Raw genomic sequence first — 24,290 nt, 5'->3', positions numbered from 1 at the left:
CAGCAGGAGGCTTGGCTAGCTGAGCTACCCCATTTCTCCCTTATTCTCCTCCGAGCCTTTGCTTGCTGAGGCTGGGGCTTGGGGCATGGCCAGGACGACGAGGAAGCTGCTGCTCTTCCTCCTCCACATCTTCGCCATCATCCCCTTCCCCTTCGCAGAGGAGCTTCCCTGCTGCCCCGCTGCAGGTTCCCACTCGCTCGTCTACCTTCTTCCCTTCCCTATCCGGAATTGGATTAGCGAGCTCATTAACTACAGCATTGCCTGCTCCTCATCTCCAGTCACCAATGCCTAGTGTTATTAGTCTCCTGTTGCTTGGTGCTGGTAGTGTTAGTTACAGATGCAGGCATTTGATAGAGCTTTGGCTAGGGAGATTATTCCCTATTCTGTTTTCGCAGAACTTTCTTGTTTGGAAATGGGGAACAGACCACTAGTGTTCCTCAATTTTCGTCACTACAGTTATTAACCATCATTTATCTTTGCATACTCAGTCGGCTAATGAGTGCTAGCTATATCTGAGCTGAGCTCTATCTCTATCAGGATAGATGGACATAAGAGTTAGTTAACCTTGGCTGGGTCTTCATGTGTCATACTTGGCTAACTGAACTGAACCAAAGGTAAACAAAGTGTCCATGATGACCTGAATCCGGTTCAGGTGACCAACCTGATGACAACAGTCCCCTCTAACACCAACAATCATCACCGTGCCTTCCACAAACCCTACCATCACAATCCCTTCCTTGAACCCTCTGCCCACACCCATCACAGCCCCCTCAACCAACCCCCCTTTTTCTGCCACGCCGGTTCCAGTCATATATCCACTGCCTACGCATCATCCTCCGCACCAACTGTGCCGGTCACCAATCCCGATGTCACCACGCCTTCGACATTCCCTCCGTCGGCACCACTGACCAACCCTGCAGCGTCAAGCCCAATCACACCTCCAGCTGTTTCTGCAGGGCAGCAAGTCTGGTGTGTGGTCAAGGCTGCCGGCTCAACCGAAGCTGCGCTCCAGAATGCGCTGGACTACGCATGCGGCATGGGAGGAGCAGATTGTTCAGCGATTCAGCCATCGGGGAGCTGCTACTATCCAAATACCCTCCAGGCCCATGCGTCTTTTGCTTTCAACAGTTATTACCAGAGGAACCCTGCACCTTCCAGCTGCAACTTTGAGGGGACAGCAATGCTCGTCAATGCTAATCCGAGTACGAATGACTTCCTGTTTTCTTGCTTCCAGCTGGATCAGTTAGAAGCATTTCCTTTTCAGTTTTGTGTTCTGAATGATCTTATGTCTATTTCTTCTTTGCAGGCTCAGGGAACTGTGTCTTTGCATCCTCCTCCTCCTCCTCCTCATCAAGGTAAAAACTTTATAGTCGCAATGTGATAACATGGAACTCTTGCATGTGTAATGATGCATTCGTATGTGAAACTACTGTTCCATCTTTGCAGCTCTACTGTTGCGTACAATCCTGCCTCCACTTCTTCTACCACTCCATCCTCCTCCTCATCCAGTAGTCCTGTTACTAGTGCATCTGGTTCTGATTCGGGATCACCAGTGCTGAATGCGAGCGGGTCAGGATCTTCCGAACTGTCAGAGTTTGGGTCAGACATCCCAGGAGCGGCCAACACGGGCAATGGTTGGAGGTCAATGTCGCCGTCCCACTGTGTTAGGATTTTAGCGGAAGCATCATCAAGATCATCAAGCCAAGCACAAGATCAACACACAAGACACGATATTTTAACGAGGTTCAGTCAAGTTGCCTACATCCTCGGGGCATGACTACGGGCGCTCCTCCCCAACTGTTTCGTCTTGCCATGGTTACAACGGTGGTGCCTTCTATTTAAAGGCCCGGAATTAGAGTTCGACTACAACTCTAATCCTAGTCCCACCCAATTACAACTCAAGTCTATCTGTAATCTACTATGTACACATATTCGACACATATTCCAACAAACTCCACCTTGACGAATATGCACGCCAACTTGAGTCTGCCATGTGTGAACCTCTGTGTACCTAGACTTGAGCCGTTTATCTCTACTGCTCATCCTGCACAGTCCGACGAGGATGCCTCGCCGTTAGGAACGTATTCCGCAAAATTTGCAGCTCCCACCTTCATGACTTCACCTTTCAACTTGTATTGATGACCTCCCATCTTCTCACCTATCATCACAGTCTTGCCATCCTGCATCACATTCAAGGTCTTCTTATTTGACATCGCCTGATATAGCCAACCTTCTCCATGCAGAAATCCAAGCGATATTAGATTCTTCCTAAGTCCTGGCACATGCCGCACACCCTCAAGTAGCACTTCTTGTCCATCATACATCTTCAGTTTGATATTGCCGACTCCCATAACACGGTAACCCGTGTCATCTCCCAAGCGAGCAAGACCAAAATCACCTTCAGAGTATGAAGAGAACCACTCCTTGTTTGATGTTGCATGATATAAACTCGCCGAATCTAACAACCATGCTTCACCATAAGACTTTTCACTTGATAGTACGAGAAGATCACCATCGCTATCCGAGTTATCTTTCTTGGAAACCACAATATTTGCCACGCCCTTCTTCAGTTCTGGACAATCTTTCCTTACATGTCCCCAATCCTTGCATTTATAGCACTGTGGCCCCTTCTTCTTCTTTTTCTTGTTAGTCTCCCTGCCTCGATCACCTTTGACGAAAAAAGCATCTCCAGATGAACTCTCATCAGCATTGTTCTTCCTCCTTTGTTCATGAGCAAACAACGCCGCAAGAATATCATCCACTTTGACTGCCTCTTTACCATACGTCAATGTTGTGACCAAGTGCTCATAAGACCTTGGCAAGGAACACAGAAGAATAATCGCTTTGTCTTCATCATCAATTGTCACCTCCACCTTCATAAGATCAGCGACAACTTGATTAAAGACGTTTACGTGCTCAGCAAGATCTGACCCCTCCTGCATCTTCAGCCCATACAGTTTTTGCTTCAGATACAGCTTCCGAGTCAATGTCTTGGACATGAATTGATCATCTAATTTATCCCAAATCTTCTTAGGTGATGTTTCATCCATGACATGATACATGATCTGATCGGAGAGACACAACCTTATTGTCGCCGCCGCTTGTGCTTGCATCTCTTCCCACTTGTCATCATCTACCGTAACTGGCTTCTTGTCGCTAAGAGCCTTCAGGATCCCCTGCTGCGCCAGCAAGTCCTTCACTCTTGTTTGCCAAAGCCCGAAGTTGCCAGTCCCGTCAAATCTCATCACCTCGAATTTGGATGCCATCGACGCCATCTGCCTGTTGCCGCAGACCGCCGAATCCCGCTCACGTGTACCTCACGTGTGCTGAACGCGCCTCCGCACGCTCGTACCTGCGCCCCACGTGGACGCACCGCCACGCACACGCCGAACCGCGCGTACGCCCGCCTCGTACACCGCCCGTGCACGATCTGCCGCTCTCAAGCCCCGTCGACTACCACGCCGCTTGCACACGACGAAACCGACCCGCTCGATCGCCGCCCGCCGTTCGCCGTCAACCCCTCACAAGCAACAGTTCACGAACAGCACAATTGCAATTTTTCCGCAATTCTATGAACTTGTACTTCGGTTGCCTCTGCGTTCTGCTATTTTTGCGTTCTGCTTTCTTGGTGCTGTTACGCGTGCGCCTCTACTATTTATTTCCCGTCCGGCACTCCGACACGGTCCCAACTCCAACTGATATCCCAATCGGACACAACTGACACGCTAGCCCGACTCTCGCGAGACATCACGCCCGAGCTTTTCACAGACCGGTCTCCACCTCACTTACGAGCCTTGTACGTGCAATTGATACGTGACCAACTCCAACTCGGTGATCAATCCACGTCTCCCTGAGCTGGACCCACCGAGCCGAACACGCCTGCCGAAACCAATCCAAACACGAACTCCAACAACATGAGCTGCCTCCCTTTTTAATGCCACATCCGAGCTGCCTCCTTTTTTAATGCCTCTTCCTACACTCTTCCGTCACCTTGTGCATTATGACAGGACAGACAATCAAAGCAGCTCCCTTTTTTTATTTGTCAAAGCTGCTGCCCGAACAAACAATCAAAGTAGCTCTCTCTTTATTCAGCAAAGCAGCTCTTTTTTTATTCGGCCACATGCACCCCATCTGCATGCATGCATGTCCACCTGGGCCCGTGAAACCCCTCACATGCAAATCCATTGCATGCATGCATGTCCATTGGGGCCCACGCACCTCACCTCCCATGAGATACTCTCACATGCAACATGCAAATTTTGGCATGACCACTGGAGCGCCAGACCGCACGCGAGTCCAAGCCGGACACCGGACTGAGCCAATTGCCCACGCGTGTGGTCCACCTGTAACGTAGGGAGGATCGACTCCAGCTGCCCACGTGCTAGCCTGCCTCATGAGCCGACGTCCTGCTGCCATGTCCTACCAGGACACGTCTCCAGAAGCTAGCAGGACCATCCAGGCCTGCCTCTTCCTTTTGCTTCTGGTCCAACCGCAGTTGTCACGCCGATTTCAGATCGAGACTCTCCAACCGTTGTCGTTCTGCCGCAACGCAGGGCACGCACAGCAACTCCAGCTCCACGTAGAACACCTCCATCAACCTCCAAGTCCACCATAGCTTGAGTCAAAGCCGTCGCTCCGATCTGCAACGTCTTCCAGCCGCATCGTCGAATTTGGCCGTCACGTCTGACCGACCCCTATCGAACAGCAGCCACCGGCCGCCATCAACCCGATCTCCATGTCTGGACGGATCCCTGTTGATGCAGCCCATCGGACGGTTCAAGCCACCACGCTCGAAGTGTCCGAATCCACCGATCGAGTCGTCGATCGCCGCCATGCTCCACCTTGCGCCGTCCTTCCTCGGACCCGTGCAAGCCTTGCGCGGTGTGGAACATATCCTCGTGTCTTCTCTTGATCTTCCAATATGGCTCTGATACCACTTGTTAGGATTTTAGCGGAAGCATCATCAAGATCATCAAGCCAAGCACAAGATCAACACACAAGACACGATATTTTAACGAGGTTCAGCCAAGTTGCCTACATCCTCGGGGCATGACTACGGGCGCTCCTCCCCAACTGTTTCGTCTTGCTATGGTTACAACGGTGGTGCCTTCTATTTAAAGGTCCGGAATTAGGGTTCGACTACAACTCTAATCCTAGTCCCACCCAATTACAACTCAAGTCTATCTGTAACCTACTATGTACACATATTCGACACATATTCCAACACACTGGTCGCGGGCAGCTATGGTCTGCTGGATGCTGGCATTTTGTGCACATATCGAAGGAATGGTTTGAAAACGTATGGGGGCTGCTCCAGAATTCGGGGAGAGATAGCAACTAAGTGATGTAGAGAGGTAGCTAGCTAGAGAATCAGGCCTTAGCTTGATTGTGCTTGTGGATGTATTAAGTATGTTGATTGATGATTAGGGCGGTTTGTATGATACTCCAGTTAGTTGTAGGAACTGGGAACTAAGTATCTAGGGTTGTCCTGATCGATGCACTCACTCTGACTGGTCGTTTAGTAGAGTAGATATATTCGTTAAAAAAATAGTAGAGTAGATGTAGCTGGTGCTAGTTGTACTTTGCCTCCTCTCGACGGAATGCATGGTCGTTATAGCTGTATCTGAGTGTACCGTGCCGTGGCCTGCATAGATGAAAGGGAAGGGAAGTGACTGCATGTTGATCGTTTTGTGCAATTGATTTTGTTGATTCTTCCTGATGCTAGGCTACGAGGACTGGTGGAGCGGGCCGGGCTGGCAGAGGGAAGTGAGTAAGTCATCTGCGGAGTCCTTGAAATTAAAAGCTTGCTTGAAGAGATTTTTGGGTGCCTACTTATGTCTTATGTTACAGATTTTGATATGCAGTTTTACTAGTTAATATCTTGTATTTAGCAGGTGTCGAGAGAGAATGCCTGAATGTGTTTAGTCAAAAAGCCTTCACCACCTAATGCCACTCCCTCCTTATCCCCCCCCCCCCCACACGCACTTTGCTTGCTTGCTCCACTAACAATGCCTACCTACTTACCTACTGTCAGTGTGGCTCTGAAAGGAAAAGATATTGCTATTGCTATACATCCAGAGCAGCAAGGTAAGCTCAAAAGTTGTGTGGTTCTGCTCTGCTGATAGATTATCATCATTACACTAAAAGATGTGAGCACCGTTATGCACAAGAGCATAATACTCTTATTACATGAAAATGAAAAAGTTTCATGACCTACAGCTTGATATATAACAATATCAGACACCACTAGTTTTTTTCCCCACTTTTCTTTTGGAGAAGTAACATAGCTAGCTAGAGTTGAAGAACAGTGTCGAAATTATGATTTTGGAGGTAGTTAGTAATCCGGTTTTTAACAAATGTCGGGAACTATATATATAGCCTATTGGTCAATGGTCATTGTGCTGAAAATGTATGACCTGATAATCACATCAGTTCTTTTTTAAAACAAAATTCAGTTGTTAGTATAACTGTGCCCAGAAAAGCAGTAGCAATTTCGTGACATCAGATCGAAGTGTGCTGCTATGTGCATATTATGTTCTTCCCTGCTGCTAGCAGTTTGTTTGATAGGAAAACCTAAGGCGCTGCAAATGTTTAGTTGAGTGCGTTTTCAGTTGAACCATCTGAAGGTTAAGGTTATCATTCTTGAACGCGTCATGTCCAACAGCAACCACAAGCTACTAGGGTTAGCTGTACTACTAGCTAGTTTTGGAAGAAATAAAGACCAAACCATGCGTTGAAAAATCGATCAAAGGGGGGATTTGCCTCACAGAAACAAGCGATGCAGCTAGCGCATCGTTCAGAGACATCTTACAAAGTAGGGTCAGCTAGCTGTACTGACAAATAAGTGACTCGTAATTCTTTAAGACTGCTCTGCACTTTTCTTCCTCAAAAACTGCTCTGAATTGTTTAAGCTTTGGTTGGGTAAGGTTGATATATGGTTGAGCCATCAGTGATGTCAAGGGAAGGATCCAAATGTCGCGCCTACTTTCCCACTGTCTCCACCAGCTTTGTTGTTTGTTGGCAGCTATAAGTAGCAGCAGCACTTCTCCACCATTATTTCTGTCCTCCCACTAATTTCCTTAATACAGAGTTGAGCTGCTTGTCACTTGCTTCCATTCTACGAAATGCAGGTGCCTCTTTGTGCTCATCGTACATTGTTACAGGTAAAATTATGAATCATCTCTTGCGAATCCTGATTCTTGTTTCAAGGATGAACTGCTTGGTTGTTACCCTGTTTGGCCTTTCTTCTTTCACAATGATGTTGATTCTTGTTGGTGTTCTCTTGAGTTAGGCCACTTGATACCGATTTTTGTTTGGAGGATGATTCTTCGTTTGTTGCCACTTTGCGCAGTTAGCTTGATTCGGTTTAGCAAACGGGGTCTGTCTATCGGGAAAACGCTTGCATGTTTCATGATTATGCCATTGCTTAAAGTACAAAACTAAGTACTCCTACGCATTGGTTGAAAGATTTAGTTGTCAGCTATCAATGCAAGGAAGAGCCCCCAAGTAGGTAGATCATGGCAATCAGAACCATCATGCATATATATATTTTCAGTAATTAACCACCTAAGTAGTAGTAATTAACTAGGTACGTACCTGTATATATCTTTCCTATAGATAAGGTGCCGATAACAGGCTGTGAAGTGAAGAGACTACTCGATCAGTAGCTAAGCTAACTGGTCTGTTGTGGTAGAGCTGAAGCAGGCAGGCAGGCAGGAAGGCTGATGAGGCTCGATCATGCGAAGAATCGATTGATGATTCACAAGAAAGACAAAAGGGAAAATTGCTTACATGTATGCATGTCCTCTATGACCGTGATGTGTCCCACCCAATTCCGATTCCGATTCCAATTCATACTGGTTAGCGAGAAGTACATATTTGTGCCAACTACATATTACCAAAATCATTCATGGATACATGTCATTGAGTGAGCGAGCTACCTGCGCTCTGCGCGATGATCACCCGTCTGTGTTGTTTGCACTCGGACGGTAGCGCAAGCTCTACAGGACCGGCAGTGGATACGGGACATCCAAGGAGCGATATCTATGCAGGCTCTTGTGGAGTATGTCATGCTCTAGTCGTGGCTCTCGGAGGTCCAATTGGACAAGCATAGAGAGGATGTCTATGTTTGGCGTTGGACCGCGGACGGGCTGTACTCGGCACGGTTGGCCTACAATGCCCTTCACCAAGGTGTTGTTCCATTCCAAGGTGCCGGCCGGATTTGGGGGATATGGGCGCCTCTAAAAGTTAAGGTCTTCATCTGGCTCGTGTCGCGATGACGTCTTTGGACGGCGGACAGGCGACTGAGACATAGGCTCGATGCTCACTCCACTTGTTGGCTATGTGGCCATACGCTTGAGACTGTGGATCATATCTTGATCGACTGCTCCTTCTCTAAGTCCATCTGGTGGGAGTCCCTCTCGTGGGTTTAATGTTCTCGTGTTTTTCTCTCATAAACATCCTTGCAAGATTGGTGGATACACACCGCCTCTCTCCAACCGGCGGCGATGCGGAAAGGCATCAACACCATCGTCATGCTCATAGTTTGACATCTATGGAAAAAGCACAATGCCAGGCTCTTCGATTCGTCACTCTTCAACGGTGGCATAGGTTCTCAAGCGGATCAAGGTGGATGCAGAGTTATGGATCGCGACGAGTGCACGTCACTTAGGTCGTTTACTTTGTAAGTAGTCCGTTTAGCAACGCGGCATTTTGGTGCCGTCAAGCGGGTGTTCGTTCCCCCCGCCTTGCGTCTATAATCAAACTAAAACGTTTTTCCTCTTCTTAATACAATAATATGCAGTACTCTTGCATATTCGTGAAAAAAAGTAAGCGGACTACTTATATGTACTATCTTGTTTAATATGTAGGGAGTTTACTGATGATGGGGTTGGGGCTAAAAACGCTCTCTCAGTCAGCATCAGCATGCATAATGTTCATCTTCGTCTCTTCCCTAGCTAGTTCCCTTCCATGTCAGGTAAAATCAGTGGTGTCGTTGTCACATGGGCATGTGCATGCAACAATTTGTCAACGGCCTGCCTGCCTGCGTGCCCTAGTAAAGTACTCCGGTAAATATGACTGACTGAATTAGCCAGCCAGTGGCTAGCTTACTTAGTATTTTTAATGTATTGTGAATGGTGAGTAGCCTGGCTGTACCTGTTGTGCTGATTTTGCTGCTGATTGGATGGAGTGAGTAGCACAGCAATTTGCTGTATTCCTTCGCCAGCCAGCCATGTCTTAATTCATCATCTCTTTCTGTTTGTCTTGTGTTGGTTGGGACTTGGGAGGAATTTCCTCCAGTCAGCAGAGCCAGATCAGGGAGCAGAGGCACTGTTCACTACTCCATGATGGTTCATGATTGGATCGCATCGACCAACCCAGCAATTAAAATTAGCTGAGAAATTAACAAAGCTACCTACTGCGGTGGGGCTGCTCCTCCAGTCCTCTGCTGTCCTCGACCAAGCGGAGCGACCAGCCTAGCTAGCCATGAAGCAGCAAGCTCTGAGCAGCAACGGCCATGGCAGCAGGGTCTCCTCCTCGCCTTCGCCGACTCCGGCACCCACGCGAACGCGGGGGGCCAAACATGCTGATCCTTCTCCTTCGCCTCCAGCTCCAGGGGTGAAGGCCAGGCCAAGAACCACCACCACCACCATGGCAGCAGCGAGGAGGCAGCCTCCTGCGCCCGTCGCTGTCAGGAGGGTGAGCACCAAGGACAATAACAACAAGTCGAAGGAGACAGTCGAGGAGGAGGTGGTGCGCCTGCGCGGGGAGGTTGAGGCCCTGCGGAGGGAGATGCAGCGCCTGCTCCGCCTCAACGCAGACCTGCAGCACAGCCAGCAGAGCAAGGCCATCGTCAGCAGCGATCTGTCACAGCTGCCTCCCAATCCTTCGCCGCCACCAACCAAGAAAATTCCTGGACGGCCACCACCGCCACCGCCACCGCCACCGCCGCCGCCGCAGCAAGGCCCTTCAACTTCAAGGATGATAAGCCCCGTGAGCAAGGCCACTGCACTGCTTGACATGTACAGCTCGCTGACCAAGCATCAGAGTGACACACGGGGAACAAGCGCTGCCGCCGCTCAGGCTCAAGCTCATCACAGCAGCATTGTCGACGAGCTGCAGAACCGTTCCACGCACTTGTTAGCGGTCCGTCGGTCACCATCCTTTCATTTTCAACTCTTCAAAGAAACTATCTGCACTGACCGACATCTTTTTCTCCCCCCTGACTATTTCATTCCTCATTTCTATCGCTCAGATCAAAGCAGATGTCGCAACAAAAGCCGAGTTCATCAATGATCTCATCAAGAAAATCCACACTAGTACCTACACAGATGTAGATCAAGTACTCACCTTCGTGGATTGGCTGGATCAACAACTTTCAACTCTGGTAATCAAGAAGATGCATTCACCTTTCCTTCTCTATATATCCATCCATTACCTTGTTCTTCGGTCACTTATTACTGATGTATCTTATGATAAAATAATTTACAACTTTCCAGTCTGACGAGACAGCCGTCTTGAAGCACTTCAACTGGCCAGAGAGGAAAGCCGATGCACTGCGGGAAGCAGCATCCGAATACCGACATCTCAATTCTCTTATAAAAGATATCTCTTCCTTGAAAGATGATGGTAGCCCTACAACATGTGAAGCCACTCTCAGGAAGATTTCAAGCTTGCTAGATAAGTATGTGTGGCATCAGTCACCACTACTGTAGAAATATCTTGTCAACGCCAATTAACTCAAAGTTATGATATGATGTCTGTTAGGTTGGAGAAGAGCATGAACAGATTGGTGAATCTGAGGCGTTCAGAGATGCCGACGTACAAAGAGTTGAGAATTCCAACTGACTGGATGCTTGATTCAGGGATTGCTTCAAAGGTTGTCACTCTAGCTAGTCTCCTCCTGTTCTGATATATGCTATCGAACCATTAACAGGTTCATTGCGGTTGTAACATGTTTACTTTCTGCAGATGAGATTGGCATCAGTGAATCTCGCAAAGGTGCACATGAAGAGAGTTCTAAAGGAACTGGACAGGGATACAGCAGGGAACGAGGCTACTCTGGTTGCTCAGAGTGTGCGCTTCACCTACAGAGTCCACCAGGTTCACTACTCTACACTATCAATCTATCATCATGTATATATGTTATGTACAGTATTGAGAAACCAAGCTGATGGATGCATGGATTGTTAATTCGCTTCCTTTTCTTTCTTGAAATCTATGTGCAGTTTGCTGGAGGCCTCGATTGCGAAGCGATGCACGCTTTTGAAGAGCTAAGACGGCGGGTTCGGCCGATCTCTTCTCCTTAACTGTACTACATCTACATGGTGGAGCTCAAGACCTCTTCTTAATATAGCAAAATGTAGTGCCTAGTTCCTTCTGAGTATTCTTTTTTCCTTATTTTAAATGGTAGAGCCAAATCTTGAGTGATTGAGCACTGTTTAGGTCCCAGGCCAATCACGATCTCTGTCCCCTCTAGATCTCTGAGCTATCTAGTTCAAATATTTTTCATTTTTATTCTATGTATCGTGTCAATTTAAATAACACTGTGGAGTACATTTGCTGAAGCAAAATGTAGGTCTAGTAGTATTACATCAATATTTTGAACTAGATAGCTGTTCATGAAACCAAATGCCAAGTTGCAGATTAAAACCTATTTATGCCGAGCAGAAGTTTTGAAGAAAAGGGGCTTGAAAATTAATTTTGATGGCTCCTTCCAATAAATGAGTCACATTGAGCTAGAGATGGTAGATCCTGAAATTGTCTCTGGAAAAGAGAATGTGACATTTTAGCTCGCTCATGAACTTTCCAAGATTGGCACTTTCTTGGTACCTCTGTGCTAACAACTCGCCATTGCCATGATAGAGAGATTGGTGGAGGGTTTGTAGTAGGAGTTGGGAACATAAGGAAGCTGATAGATGAAGCGAAAAGCTCTTAGGATAGGAGGGGGTCATGGTCATGGAAGGAAGGAGGAACCAGAGAGGTGGCAACCAAAACCCAGGAAAAGCTTGAGATGGACAAGAGAGGATGGGAGCTTGACAAGAGTCTACTTCAATAAACTGGGCGAGCTCAATCCGAGCAGAGTTAGAGACCGAGCTAAAGAGTAGGCTCAAACTTAGCTCATATCTCACTCAAGCTGATTTCAAGCAAGATTCGGGCCAAATATAAAAATTAATATTCTAATAATCAGTTTGTACAACCAGCATTTGAAAATTAATTATGAGTATACAACAATGATGCAAACATACACAAACCTGCGACCATTCAAAACAACTTTTACATATTTTTGACATATATCAAAGAGAAAAGGAGAAAACCTGTTTTCAAGCACATCAAATATTTTGGCTGCAACTACAATACAATTTGTAGTGTTATACAGCAAAGTCATAGAAGATAAAACACTATAAATCACTTATAACAAAGTTGTAGAAGATTAAACACTATAAATCACATAAAAGCCACATACATACGTGTATTAACAATCAATAGATTTACATTAGGTAGAAGATACAGAAATTAGAAGAAAAATAAAATAAACAAGACTGAACCTATGCATAGATCATGACTGATCCAAGGAAACCAAGAGAAATAAAATGGTACAATTGCATTAATAGATTCACCAGTGCTGCATAGAGCATTTACTTGTTGACTGCTGGAATAGATGAAGACGGAGGATGCATGGGGAACCCAAAGCATGATATGTGCAAGAGTGATAACAACTTTTTTTTCTGTAAATATATTAGGTGTACTTCAAATGCTGCTCAGTTTACATTGATTTCAGCTGCCTCGACCAGTGGTTTCAAGGTCTTGGACCTCGGTGACTTTCCAACGATCACCTTTTTTACCTTGACGATGGACTGCTTCACCTTGGACATGATGTTGATGGAATGGCGCTGAGAAGGCTTCACAGCTTGAGTGGAGTCTGCCTTGTCTGACTCTCCTTGTTTCTCCACTTCACTAGACATATGTCCTAGGTCTCTTTGTGCAACACTTTTCCCTTCTTTTGTGTCCTCTGCAGCAGATTTTGCATCCTCAAGAACCGATTCCTTCACCACTTGCTCAGTGATGGTTGAGTAGTCCTTCACCTCAATGGCTTCAGCAGTTTTAGTTGTAGCTACAACCAAGTCGCTACTGTCTGCAGCAATATTTTCTTTACACAAGTCAGAAGTTTCCACACTGTTAGAATCAAACTCTTGGGCTGTCGTGGAATTAGGCACATCAGTGGAGTTCGTGGGTTGGTCTCCAATCGGTAGTTTTTCAGTGCTCTTCTCAGCCATGAGCAGGCCTTGCAACGTTCTCCTCTTGATCTGCTCAACAATTTCAGGAGTAACTGCTACCTCGGCAACACAAGACATTTCATCACTTGGGCTCCCATCATCGTTCTTCTCTTGCATAGCTTCAGCTTCTGAGAATTTCTCTTCAACGCTGTTTGGTGCCTCAGCAACACCCTCTTGACCTTCACATGGCTTTGCTTCATCATTTTGCACATTCACAATAGAGCTAACTGCAACAGGTTCTTGACCAACACCATTTGATTCTCCAACAGCTTCAGTATCTTGACCAGCACTAACTTCATCAATAGGAGCGGTGACACCTGGATGGATTATTGCTTCAGGTTCATCAGCTACTTCTGATTTCAATTCTTCAACCCTGTCACCAGCGTTAGCCATTTCATTGGCATCATCAGAAATAGTAGTTGTCACACAAGATGCTTGTGCTAAATTTGATGCTGATGCTTCAAATATCTCGCCAGCAATTTCGTCTTTAGGTGCTTCCTTGTGATCCTCAATACCAGCGGTTGCATCTGATGCTGCTAGTGTTGCACCATCAGTCGCAGCTTCCCCAATAAATTGGACTGGTTTTTCAGCATCTGCATGAGCTCCGCCACTACACAAAGCCTTGTTACTGTCCTCTTCTTCTGACTCGTATATAGCTTCTGCCTCAGCAGGTGTCAAGCCACGCACTGGTAATTCAGGTTCAGCAGTAACTTTTGTGTCTCCGGCTGGTTCTTCAGTTGCAGGTAGCTCCTGCATGGTTGGTGGGGTGGCTTGAGGTTGCGCCACTACTTTGCTCTCCGGTTCTGCAATACCATCAGTTTCAGAAGTTATTTTAGCACCTGCATTTTCGGCAGTTGAGTCAGCAGTCATGTCCATATTAGCGTCGGGGTTTTTACTCTTCTCTCCTAGGTTTTCTGCCGCACCAGAAGCTTCAGCAAAAATTGCTTCAGTGGTTCCAATTTCAGTTTCAGCAGCCTCCGATTCGGTAGTTATTTCAAATGATGTGTCAGCAATAACTTTGCTTTCTTCTTCTGCATAAGTACATTCCAGCACCGAGACAACTGCTTGTACTGCATCTTCTGTGGTCTCATCTTTCTTTGTTTCCTCAACAGCCTGCACGGTGCAAACATAGTATATGTCAGGGGTGATGAGCTAAGAAGTAATGGGGACTTATGTGCACTCATAGTTTTGTTGGTGTTCGCTCCTCGCTAGTTATTGTTGTTTCCATTCTTGACTCGTAGACAATATACACTACGTTATAGCTAGCTTTGTTGGTGACTGACCGTGCCGGATAGCAACATGAGAACCATCTCTATCATGGCAATCTTTATTGACTACTTCCACATGCTTCTAGTGAACAGGGTCGAATTACCCCAGAAGACGAAGTCTTTCAATATGTAGCGTGCATGAGTCTCATAGGAAAGATTCACAAAGCAAGGCAACATGGTATCGTTTGGAAGTTGGAACACAGGAAAAATCATATGAAATAGTCGAACACAATCATAAAAATTCATAGATGTACAAGATCGAACACACAGTAACAATAATTGGTACGGTAGGCGACGCAATAGAAATGCAATGGGTGGAGCAGAAGAAATGAGAGAAAAGAAGGAACTGACTGACATGAGGAGGCAGGATTGCAGGATCGGTGGGAGGCGATTCCATGTCCATGGATTTCTTCATCGAACTCTGAAGCTATACCTATATGTGCCTCTTCTTCCTCCCTATTGAGCTGGAACTGCAAGTAGCTAGCTAGAACAGTGGTCACGGGAGAGACAGAGAGAAGGTGGTGGGGTTGCTGATGCTTGTGAGCTGTCTCATGAGCATAATACAGGCAGGCAAGAATCCAACATGACACCATACGAACTGTACTTCATGGGATTATATTAGGATGCTAAGCACATTTAGAAACCAGAGAAAGGGCCCAGCCGGCAGCTCAGCAGTCCAAGGGGTTGGTTCACTTTTGGTCATGCTACCCAAATGCCTCTAGAAAGATCCGAAGTAATTCGTCCTCTATCCTTTCCTTTCCTCTCCTTTTTTTTCATTTTGCTAATAAATAAAAAGGATGGAATGAGGCATACTGTAACATCCAGCCCAGCCTGGAAGAGAGAGGGTCACTGCTGGGCCAGCAAGGATTCATTGCGAGATACTAAAAATCTCTGGAATACGCAGGAGAACTGCGTATCATTGCATTCACTAATGTATCATCCCAAAGAAACTAGAAGTAGTGATTTTTGTACGACTTGTTGCAGATATTAAATAATTTTTTTTCCAATACCTATCTATTTGATTTGAAACTTGTTTCCAGATTAATGAATTAAGAGGACAACCAACTAGTATATATCGTAGAGCAAGTTGCAGCAAGATTTGGGGCTTTATGAATTCATATACACGTGGGGATGGTGGTGAGCAGGGTTACGATACACATGGTTAGTGGAACAATTATCTTTCATCAGGAGATAAAAGCACATCTGACTTGGTGGTGAATGTATCATCTAATCTAAACTTGAATAAGAGGAGAAAGTCTATTCCATCTATTATACCAGGAATTGGAACTGCCAAAGAAAATGGAGAGGAGCAGTAGGTACCTAGTGAGCAGCAAGGTATATTGTCGTATTCATATCAGAAGCGAAGATCATCAAGTTGATTTATTTAGGACTAACATAACACAGAGCAAGGGCGAATAAGCTCGAAAGGTGATTCATTCCATTGGATGCTACCTGCTGCTGCTTGATGATAATTCTATTCGGGGCGGCCGCCGCGACTTGGACTTGGTGGTGATTTTCCTTGTAGCTACTACTAGCTAGGGATTGGGATTTGGGATGCCGGCCGGCCGGCCGGCCGTAGAGAGTGGAGTGGTGCGGGGAAGAAGAAGAAGAAGAAGAGAAGAGGTGGTGGGTGCGGGAGCCTTGTTGGCCCAACCCAACAGCTGAAAAGCCCATTTGGATTCCACGCTGGGATTGGGCCGGGCCGGGCCGGTCTGTCTCCCAAACAATTAAGAGAGTAGTCTGCATTTTGGGCCCGGCCCGGCGTTGAAGCCACGCTACTTTCTTTCTTTCGGGGGATTACGCGGCACGGAACAGCGTCGGAGTCCTTCTCCTGTCTCCTCACAGCTGATGTAAGCTACTACTGACTTCGGTTTCAGATCGTCGTATAAAGCGGCGGCGGAAATAAGAGGAGGTCTCATTCTCATCATACTCTTTCTTCTCAGTCTCCTCTTTCACGTACTTTTCACTCTGTTTCCTTAACTGTCTCTTTTATTTTTTCATGGTACAAGTAACATAGGTGGTTAATCCTTTTACACAATATTCTGCACTTATCTCCTTTAATGCCAGTGGTTGCCTAGTACACGCTATTTTTCAGATAATTACTCACAATGCTAATAGTTATCTTTTGAGTCTCAGAATCTTTTAAACCTCGCATCAATAATATATACAAGTGTTCGATACTTTTGTGCATAGGTCTAAAGATACACTTATTCATTAACTGAAATACGAATATCACTACTCCTTCTAAACCATACAATATTTTACTGTCTCCATAAAAAAAATCCTAAACTGCCATTGATCCAACATATCTGGCAACCAACGATAAAAACTTTAACATTAATACGAGAGAACAAAAATAATTATATTAAACTACATCTACAATGAAAAATTTATTACAAACATGACCCACTATACTGCAACAAAATATTAGCAAGTCGCTACATCAAACACCTCTAAATCCTACACCTACTACCTCATTTATGCTTATACTATATCTAAATCCTACATCCAATATCTAATATATGTCTAAATACTATATCTAATTGCTAAAATATACGTTAAAATATGATCTAGTTGCTAAACTATGTCTAACCCTAATTCTAAATTTAGATCTCCATTCTATCCTACGTCTAGTGACTATCTTACTAGATTTATAAAAAATTTCTAGATCTAACCTCTAAACTATGTCAAAAATTAGCACTAATAATTGTTTTACCGGGTTTGAAAAAAAACATCTTTACTTCGATAGGGCTTCGCCGTAATTTTTTTTTCTGTCCCCTCTCCTCTTCTCTCTCCTTCCTCTCTCTTGATTGAGTTTGAAGCAAATGGGGCATTGACATCGAAACAACCGCGCTAGCGGAATTATATACCAAAAGATCTCGCCCACTAAATGAACAAGAACTTTTAGGTGGGTCCACAAACATCGTAGCGATGAAGAACTCGTCCGTTCATCGAGGAAGACCTTAGGGTCACTAGGCTTCACAAGATCTCACCTGTTCAATGAGTGAGATCAAAATCCTGTCTAACGAGCCTTGTTTACCGAACCCAGCAGCTAAAAAGCTCATTTGGATTCCACGCTGGGATTGGGCCGGGCCGGGCCTCCCAAACCGTTAAGAGAGTCGTCTGCATTTTGGGCCCTGCCCGGCGTTGAAGCCACGCTAGTTTCTTTCTTGGGATTACGCGGCACGGAACAGCGTCGGACTGCCTCACAGCGTTGCGTTGGATGTAAGCTACGTACTGTACTTTGGTTTCAGATCGCCGTATAAAGCCGCGGCGGAAGGAGGAGGAGGAGGCCCCACCCTCCATTCAGAGAGACTGAGAGAGCGAGACCAGATCCCCCCCCCCTCGCTTCCGCCTCTGCAAACGACAACACCCGCCCCGCCGCCGCCGCCGGTGATCGAGGGGCTAGTCGTCCCTTCCCTCCCCGTCCCTGCCCGCGAGAAAAGAAGCAGTAGCAGCAGCAGCAGCAGCCATGTTCGGCTCCACCAACCGTAAGCACCTCACCCCACCCCACCCTTCTTCTCTCTCATCGCCTCCTATTCTCGTCGATTCGCTTCCATTGGATTGGACTTGGAGGAATCATGCTTCCCTTGCTCGCTCATCCTCTATTCAACTATGTATTGCTGTATTGCACCACCTCCTCATTCGATCTCATTCCATATCTGGATTGATGGATGTCTGCGCACCTACGCTAGGGTTTGGTTTGGTTTCGTTTGCTTTCCCGATTTCGAACAAATCACCAGGGTGGGGAGGATAGTTGCAATGCAAACTTGCAAGGATCAACGGATTACCTACGCTAAGCTCCCCCCCCCCCTACTATGTTACTACTTAATTAATGCTGTTTGTAGATGCATGTTTGGTTCCCTACGTTCTGCTGCTCATCCCTTCTTTTAAGCTAGCTCATACAATGTAACACCTGATTATGATTGCACATCTTTCTTATGATTCTTGTTTCACTTGCTGCAACCCCTTACATCACTGCTCACAACTCTTCTTATTTACTTTTGCAATGTTGTATACTTATTATTGTCATGACTCTCTTCTCATCTTCATTGCAGCATTCGGGCAGTCATCCACGAGCCCATTTGGCCAGACCTCATTTGGAACCCAGCAGGGATTCGGCCAGGCTACCACTGCAGCCAACAATCCCTTCGCACCAAAACCATTTGGCAGCCCAACTACCACTTTCGGGGCACAGACTGGGAGCTCACTTTTTGGCACTACATCCACTGGCGCCTTTGGGCAGCAGCAATCCACTCCCACGTTTGGCACCCCATCCTCCTCCTCTCCGTTCGGGAGCTCCACACCAGCTTTCGGTGCATCGCCCACCCCTGCCTTTGGTGCCACATCCTCCTCCTTTGGCTCTGGTATGTACTATGCCAGCAATCTCAATGCTCGTCATATTTTTTCCTATGTTACGTTTCCTTGATCCCTAGAAAAAATATTGTTATTCAGCATATCAGCATTTGGTGAATCTCCATTCTTCACACACTTGCTAAGTGTTTGTCATCAAACTTTGAGGGAATGCTACATATCAAAGGAAAACTGATGATAGAATTCTCCTGACGCCCCACCAAATATATTCACTTTCCAATAGAACTATGTAACTATGTGCATATTGGGTAAATACATGCATTCAGTGTGCCCCTAGGCGCAAGGCGGGTGGCTGACCAGGGCCTAGCACCTAGTCGGTGGTACTAGGTGGCCGCCTAAGGGAATACTGCCTGTATTTTGTGTTACACATTTTACTCATTCCATGTATTGATGTTCTGTTCTTGTTCACGCCCAACAAAAATTACGATGCTGGATTTTCTATTTATTTCCTTTTCTTGCTGGATTGTCGGGTTGGTAGTGCCTCCCCTGTGCTTGTGATGTGATTGTCCTAGATTGTGGAGGTGCTAGACTCTAAAGCCACTTTCTAGATTGTGCTACCGAGGATGACAGTTTGATGCTGACTTTTGGGGGGCTTCTTATATTGGAAACACCACGAAGCATTTCACAGTTTTTTCCATGTCTCACAAGATTTGTTTATCTTTTCTTTACTGTCTGATAATGCATTCTACACTTGTTCTACATGGCTACTCAATTGAAGTTATCTTGATTCATGTGTTATTCTGTTGTTCTTTCTTAATCCTCTTTAGACCAATAGTGATGTAGTGTATATGTTGTGACACTCTATTCTGCACATGTTGTAGGATCTTTATTCGGGCAAAAGCCAAGTTTTGGGGGTTTTGGAACATCTCCTAGCCAGTCGAGTCCTTTTGGTAGCACGCTCCAGCAAACACAGCCAACATTTGGCAGCAGCACTTTTGGTGCAGCAACTACACCATCCTTCGGCACCCCAACTACACCGTCCTTCGGCACCACAACTACCCCAGGATTTGGTTCAACGTCAACATCTTTATTTGGTGCTTCCAGCACCCCGGCGTTTAGTTCTACAGCTTTTGGTTCGTCCACTCCTGGTTTTGGATCTTCAGGAACAACAGCGTTTGGTGCGAGCAGTACTCCAGGTTTTGGAGCTTTGAGCACGCCTTCATTTGGCACATCAACTAGTGCATTCAGTTTTGGTTCTTCAGCATCATTTGGGCAAACGGCAGCTTCATCTGGTAGCTCTCCCTTTGGCACAACTCCATCACCTTTCGGCGCACAGACTTCTCCCTTTGGTAGGTTTTCCCATTGGATATTCACATTATTTCTTAGCTAGTTATGATTACATGCTCACTGAATTGTTGTCATCGATTCTGTTGGTTATTTGCAGATTCTTTTGTTCTTTCTGACTTCAGCAATCCTATTTTATTGCAGATCTCTCTTTTTTACTGTTTTCACCCTGGCCATGTCATCTTTTACCCGTTTCACTAATTGTTTGCTCCCTTTGAGTTTCAGGCTCACAGACAGCAGCGCCAACTTTTGGGCAAGCACAATTTGGTAACCAAGCTGGAGGAACCAGAATAAAACCTTATGCTCAAACACCAGATGTTGACAGTGCTACAAGTGGTACTCAGCCTGCTGCAAAAATGGATTCCATATCAGCAATGCCTGAATACAAAGACAAGAGTCACGAAGAATTGAGGTGGGAAGATTACCAGCGTGGAGATAAAGGTGAGCGAAACCCTCGTTCAAACCATCATGTTTAATTTCATTTATTTCTTTTCACATGATTATTTTTGTATGAACTGGAGCAACCAAGTAACTATTATGTCCTGGCTTATGCTGCAGCATAGCTGGTGTTTTTCTTAAGTACAATCAACTAATAAAACGTGCTATTTGATGCTCCCTTTATTAATTGTGTATTATGATTATATTTATTTGCTCCTTGTAACTTGTTCCTGTAGCTTATTCGTGAATTTTGTAATGTTTGAACTCCCAGGTGGACCAAATCCTTCTGGAACTCCAGCAGCGGCGCCTAGCTTTCCCTCTACACAACAAAATGCTTTTACCGGTGCATTTGGCCAAGCTACTTTAAACCAATTTCCATCGACAGCAACAAACAATCCATTTGCTGCTAAGCCCTCAACTGGCTTTGGTTCTACTAGCACATCAATATTCAATTCGTTTAATAATGCATCAGCTGCAAGTTCGAGTCCATTCCCATCGTCCAGTGGTAGCACACTATTTGGACAATCAAGTGGTTCTGCATTTCCATCAAGTAGTTCACCATCTTTGTTTCCAAATACCACTCCTACTTTTGCTCCGTCTTCGTTATTTGGCACATCATCAACGAATGCAAGTCCATTCAGCACTAGCTTGTCGTTGGCCAACACTCCGGCAGTTGGGCTATTTCAACCTTCCCCAGCATTTGTGCAACCGCCATCAAGTACACCAGCTTTCTCCTCTGGAAGCCTATTCAGCACACCTAACTATGGCGGTCTGAGTGGGCCTTCACTTTTTTCAACGGTAAGCATTCCTTGCATTTTTTTCACTTTTTAGGCTAGATAATTCTTATCATATTACACTTATTATTAGTACTTAATTCTTTTCTGTATATATTTTGCTTTGCAAAGTTCATTGTTAACAAGTTGAATTTTGCTCCTAATGATTAAGCCAACATTTCAACCATCTGCCCCTGCTCAAACTTCAAGCATGTTCTCCTTCCAACCTCCGACTCAGCCAGGTCAGTATTTTGTCTCCAAATCATTCTCTGTTGTTTATAATTTATCTTCAAAAACTAATTTGTGCCCAGCTTACTTTTGCAATACCTGCATGGATACTGCAGCTCCTACAGGTGGATTCCCTGGTTTTTCCAACACTACAAATCAGGCCCCGATTGGACAGCTGTATGATCTCTTGCTACTTCTCAAATGCGCGTGATTATTCTTTTCCTTTTTTTAGTAATTTCATGGATTAAAACACTTATTAGCTATAATACGGCGAAGGAAAACAATACTATGATCAATGTAATGTGGAGATGGATGGTGTTGGCAAAGAAGAAAAATATTTGATGGTTCTTTGAGCCTATAGCTTATATACGAACATGGTTTTGACTTAGATCATAATTATCCTCTGAATTCACAAATGAGTTTTGGCAACACATATGATTCTTTTTTCTAACTTATACACTATCCATTTTAACTTCAAGTATCCTATTGCATATTTGACACAGAACTCCTGGCCAGTCCAATATGGTCATGCAGCCTGCTCCTGTTTCGCATCCATTTGGGACACTTCCTGCATTGCCTCAGATGACCATTGGAAATGCTAGATCTTCTCCTTCGGTTCAATATGGAATATCAAGTTTGCCAGTTAGTTTTATTTTTGTCTTAAATATTTCCAATTGTTTTTATAGAGTGGGTGGACTGTAGAGATAGCAAGATGGTTGTTCATTAGCAACGTGTGGTACTAAGGGTGCTATGAGCAGGTGTCATAAGGAAAGGGTGTTTGGCTGTTTGCTTGATTGCAACATTTTTCTGGCTTGCAGGTTGCGGAGAAGCCACTTCCTAGCAGAACATTATCCATGGTGGTTCCTAGGCATTTGTCACATAGAAGGATAAAATTGCCCCCAAGAAAATATAATCCAATATCTGATGGCAAGGTAATGACCTGTAAGCACATAACTTTTATGTGCAAATTTTGTTTTATGATTCATTCATGGAGCTTGTGAAAGCCATGAAGAAAGCATGGAATGCGGTGCTCAGTTTCTTTTGTTATTCCTGTAGGTTCCATTCTTTGCTGATGATGAAGAATCTCCTGCAACACCAAAAGCGGATGCTTTCTTCATCCCTAGAGAGAACCCGAGGAATCTGATAATCCGTCCAATCGATCAGTGGCCTTCACGGAGTGGAATTGACAGGCAACTGATTCCAAAGGATTCAGCTGATTTGGAAAAATCTAAAGGTAAGTATTGTCATTACATTACAGTACTGGAATTCCTATTGCCCCCCCCCCCCCCCCCCAAAATAAGGTGACGTTTGAAGCAAAAGGCTGCTTATGTAACTGTTTCTTTAGAATTATTCTTTTTGCTTTTCTTTTGACTCAACTTCCATGGTGTATGAATCTGTTGGGCTGTGAATGTGCTGATCTCAGGAACTTGTGCAGGTGCTTCCTCAGAAAGTGAGCGTGATGAGACTGACATGTCACCAAGCAGGCCTTCTCCAGTGGAAAATGGCAATCACCGCGAGCCCAAGGCTGTGACTCAACATGGGAACGGTACTTCAGTTGAGAGGCTGATGCCTAAGCTCCCACATGCAGATTACTTCACGGAGCCTAGCCTAGAGGAGCTTGCCGCCAAGGAACGTGCTGAGCCAGGCTACTGCTGTCGGGTGAGGGACTTTGTTGTTGGGCGTCATGGTTACGGCAGCATCAAGTTCCTGGGGGAGACAGATGTAAGGGGCCTGGATCTGGAGTCAATTGTGGAGTTCAATAACCGCGAGGTGATTGTGTACAAGGACGATAGCAAGAAGCCCCCGGTGGGTGATGGGCTGAACAAAGCCGCAGAGGTGACTCTTCTGAACATCAAGTGCATGAACAAGAAGACTGGTGAGCAGTACCTTGAGGGTCCGAGGGTGGACAAGTACAAGCAGATGCTGGTGAAGAAGGCTGAGGAGCAGGGCGCTGAGTTTGTGTCTTTTGACGCTGCCAAGGGAGAGTGGAAGTTCAGGGTGAGGCACTTCAGCGCCTACGGGTTTTGGTGAAGGCGCAGCAGTCCCTGCAGTAATGTAGTCATCAATCACATTGCAATGTTTTTGTTCGCTTTGTTGGAGTTGTAGCAATTTGCACGCTGTGCTGTCAATGTCATGCATGGGTTTTGTTATGCTTTTGTACAGATCTTTTTTCTCGTTGCTGTAATGTTTGCATATTGTGCATGTACTGCTTTGCTAAAATAGTAAGCACAAAGGCAAATTTTTTTTGTAACCGTAGCAATAACAGCGATTGGCACTAATGCAACATAACGCAATGTGTGTCTGCTTTCTGCCTTCATCCCCTTGTTGCCTGTCACGCTCTTGCTTTGCTCACAGCATGCAGTTGACCAAGCTTAACTTGAGCTCTGTGGTACATTATCATATCAGGGATATACTCATGTTGGAGATGGCATTTTACAAGAGCAGCTGGGCAAGGTGCTCCCTGCTGTGCCCTCTCTGTTGCTGCAAGGAGAAGAAGAAAGAAAGGAGAACGGAAAGAGGAGGAAGAAGAGAAGGCGCCCCATGAATTCTTGGTTTCCATCGACCTAGGTAATGAAATCACGTTTTCCCCCCTCTGATTTGCCACGTTTTAGGGCTTGATTTGCAGAGGTAACGGAGGTTTAGGGGAC

The 24,290-nt window shown here is 45.5% G+C and overlaps 4 protein-coding genes across 13 annotated transcripts; 3 read left to right on the top strand and 1 right to left on the bottom strand.

Moving 5' to 3' along the window:
- Nucleotides 1–2,021, top strand: LOC133906789 (glucan endo-1,3-beta-glucosidase 12-like). Its single transcript, XM_062348806.1, has 5 exons — nucleotides 1–185; nucleotides 615–1,202; nucleotides 1,307–1,355; nucleotides 1,447–1,663; nucleotides 2,016–2,021. Exons 1-5 carry the CDS (start codon nucleotides 86–88, stop codon nucleotides 2,019–2,021), a joined length of 960 nt encoding a protein of 319 aa, XP_062204790.1. The 5' UTR covers nucleotides 1–85.
- Nucleotides 2,022–6,033: 4,012 nt separating this feature from the next.
- On the top strand, nucleotides 6,034–11,558 carry LOC133906698 (INCREASED PETAL GROWTH ANISOTROPY 1-like protein 1). 3 transcript variants are annotated; one of them, XM_062348669.1, is made up of 8 exons: nucleotides 6,034–6,087; nucleotides 6,927–7,163; nucleotides 9,301–10,146; nucleotides 10,256–10,387; nucleotides 10,500–10,684; nucleotides 10,768–10,879; nucleotides 10,972–11,103; nucleotides 11,229–11,558. In XM_062348669.1, exons 3-8 carry the CDS (start codon nucleotides 9,487–9,489, stop codon nucleotides 11,307–11,309), a joined length of 1,302 nt encoding a protein of 433 aa, XP_062204653.1. In that variant the 5' UTR covers nucleotides 6,034–6,087; nucleotides 6,927–7,163; nucleotides 9,301–9,486; the 3' UTR covers nucleotides 11,310–11,558. The 3 variants fall into 3 exon arrangements, with proteins under 3 accessions (XP_062204653.1, XP_062204655.1, XP_062204654.1); XM_062348671.1 differs by having other exon boundaries at nucleotides 9,288–10,146; XM_062348670.1 differs by having other exon boundaries at nucleotides 8,871–10,146.
- An 889-nt stretch (nucleotides 11,559–12,447) lies between these two features.
- On the bottom strand, nucleotides 12,448–16,151 carry LOC133906418 (uncharacterized). 8 transcript variants are annotated; one of them, XM_062348312.1, is made up of 4 exons: nucleotides 15,866–16,151; nucleotides 14,901–15,326; nucleotides 14,117–14,390; nucleotides 12,448–14,080 (listed from the first exon to the last, which is right to left on the bottom strand). In XM_062348312.1, the coding sequence occupies exons 2-4, from the start codon at nucleotides 14,958–14,960 to the stop codon at nucleotides 12,762–12,764; spliced, it is 1,653 nt and encodes a 550-aa protein (XP_062204296.1). In that variant the 5' UTR covers nucleotides 14,961–15,326; nucleotides 15,866–16,151; the 3' UTR covers nucleotides 12,448–12,761. The 8 variants fall into 8 exon arrangements, with proteins under 8 accessions (XP_062204296.1, XP_062204297.1, XP_062204292.1 ...); XM_062348313.1 differs by having other exon boundaries at nucleotides 14,201–14,390; XM_062348308.1 differs by having other exon boundaries at nucleotides 12,448–14,390; nucleotides 14,901–15,029.
- Nucleotides 16,152–17,822: 1,671 nt separating this feature from the next.
- On the top strand, nucleotides 17,823–23,893 carry LOC133906128 (nuclear pore complex protein NUP98A-like). The gene is made up of 11 exons (XM_062347920.1): nucleotides 17,823–18,036; nucleotides 18,604–18,912; nucleotides 19,741–20,208; nucleotides 20,429–20,644; nucleotides 20,913–21,439; nucleotides 21,587–21,656; nucleotides 21,759–21,819; nucleotides 22,146–22,284; nucleotides 22,461–22,574; nucleotides 22,699–22,876; nucleotides 23,078–23,893. Exons 1-11 carry the CDS (start codon nucleotides 18,018–18,020, stop codon nucleotides 23,671–23,673), a joined length of 2,697 nt encoding a protein of 898 aa, XP_062203904.1. The 5' UTR covers nucleotides 17,823–18,017; the 3' UTR covers nucleotides 23,674–23,893.
- Nucleotides 23,894–24,290: the final 397 nt, after the last annotated feature.

Source organism: Phragmites australis, chromosome 23 (assembly GCF_958298935.1).
Source record: "Phragmites australis chromosome 23, lpPhrAust1.1, whole genome shotgun sequence".
Lineage (NCBI taxonomy): Eukaryota > Viridiplantae > Streptophyta > Magnoliopsida > Poales > Poaceae > Phragmites > Phragmites australis.
Note: the sequence above shows the minus strand (reverse complement) of the source record. Positions and strands in the feature narration are given on the sequence as shown.

What these genes read in the sequence shown, in the direction of transcription:
- LOC133906789 (XM_062348806.1), top strand. Translation starts at nt 86, where the DNA reads ATGGCCAGGACGACGAGGAAGCTGCTGCTCTTCCTCCTCCACATCTTC. An exon ending in TCCCTGCTGCCCCGCTGCAG is followed by an intron (nt 186 to 614) that starts GTTCCCACTCGC and finishes ACTGAACCAAAG; the next exon opens with GTAAACAAAGTGTCCATGAT. An exon ending in TCCTCCTCCTCCTCATCAAG is followed by an intron (nt 1,356 to 1,446) that starts GTAAAAACTTTA and finishes CCATCTTTGCAG; the next exon opens with CTCTACTGTTGCGTACAATC.
- LOC133906698 (XM_062348669.1), top strand. Translation starts at nt 9,487, where the DNA reads ATGAAGCAGCAAGCTCTGAGCAGCAACGGCCATGGCAGCAGGGTCTCC. An exon ending in ATCAACAACTTTCAACTCTG is followed by an intron (nt 10,388 to 10,499) that starts GTAATCAAGAAG and finishes ACAACTTTCCAG; the next exon opens with TCTGACGAGACAGCCGTCTT. An exon ending in ATTCAGGGATTGCTTCAAAG is followed by an intron (nt 10,880 to 10,971) that starts GTTGTCACTCTA and finishes TACTTTCTGCAG; the next exon opens with ATGAGATTGGCATCAGTGAA.
- LOC133906418 (XM_062348308.1), bottom strand. Translation starts at nt 14,960, where the DNA reads ATGAAGAAATCCATGGACATGGAATCGCCTCCCACCGATCCTGCAATC. An exon ending in CTGCAATCCTGCCTCCTCAT is followed by an intron (nt 14,391 to 14,900) that starts GTCAGTCAGTTC and finishes TGCACCGTGCAG; the next exon opens with GCTGTTGAGGAAACAAAGAA.
- LOC133906128 (XM_062347920.1), top strand. An exon ending in TTACCAGCGTGGAGATAAAG is followed by an intron (nt 20,645 to 20,912) that starts GTGAGCGAAACC and finishes TTGAACTCCCAG; the next exon opens with GTGGACCAAATCCTTCTGGA. An exon ending in ATCCAATATCTGATGGCAAG is followed by an intron (nt 22,575 to 22,698) that starts GTAATGACCTGT and finishes TTATTCCTGTAG; the next exon opens with GTTCCATTCTTTGCTGATGA.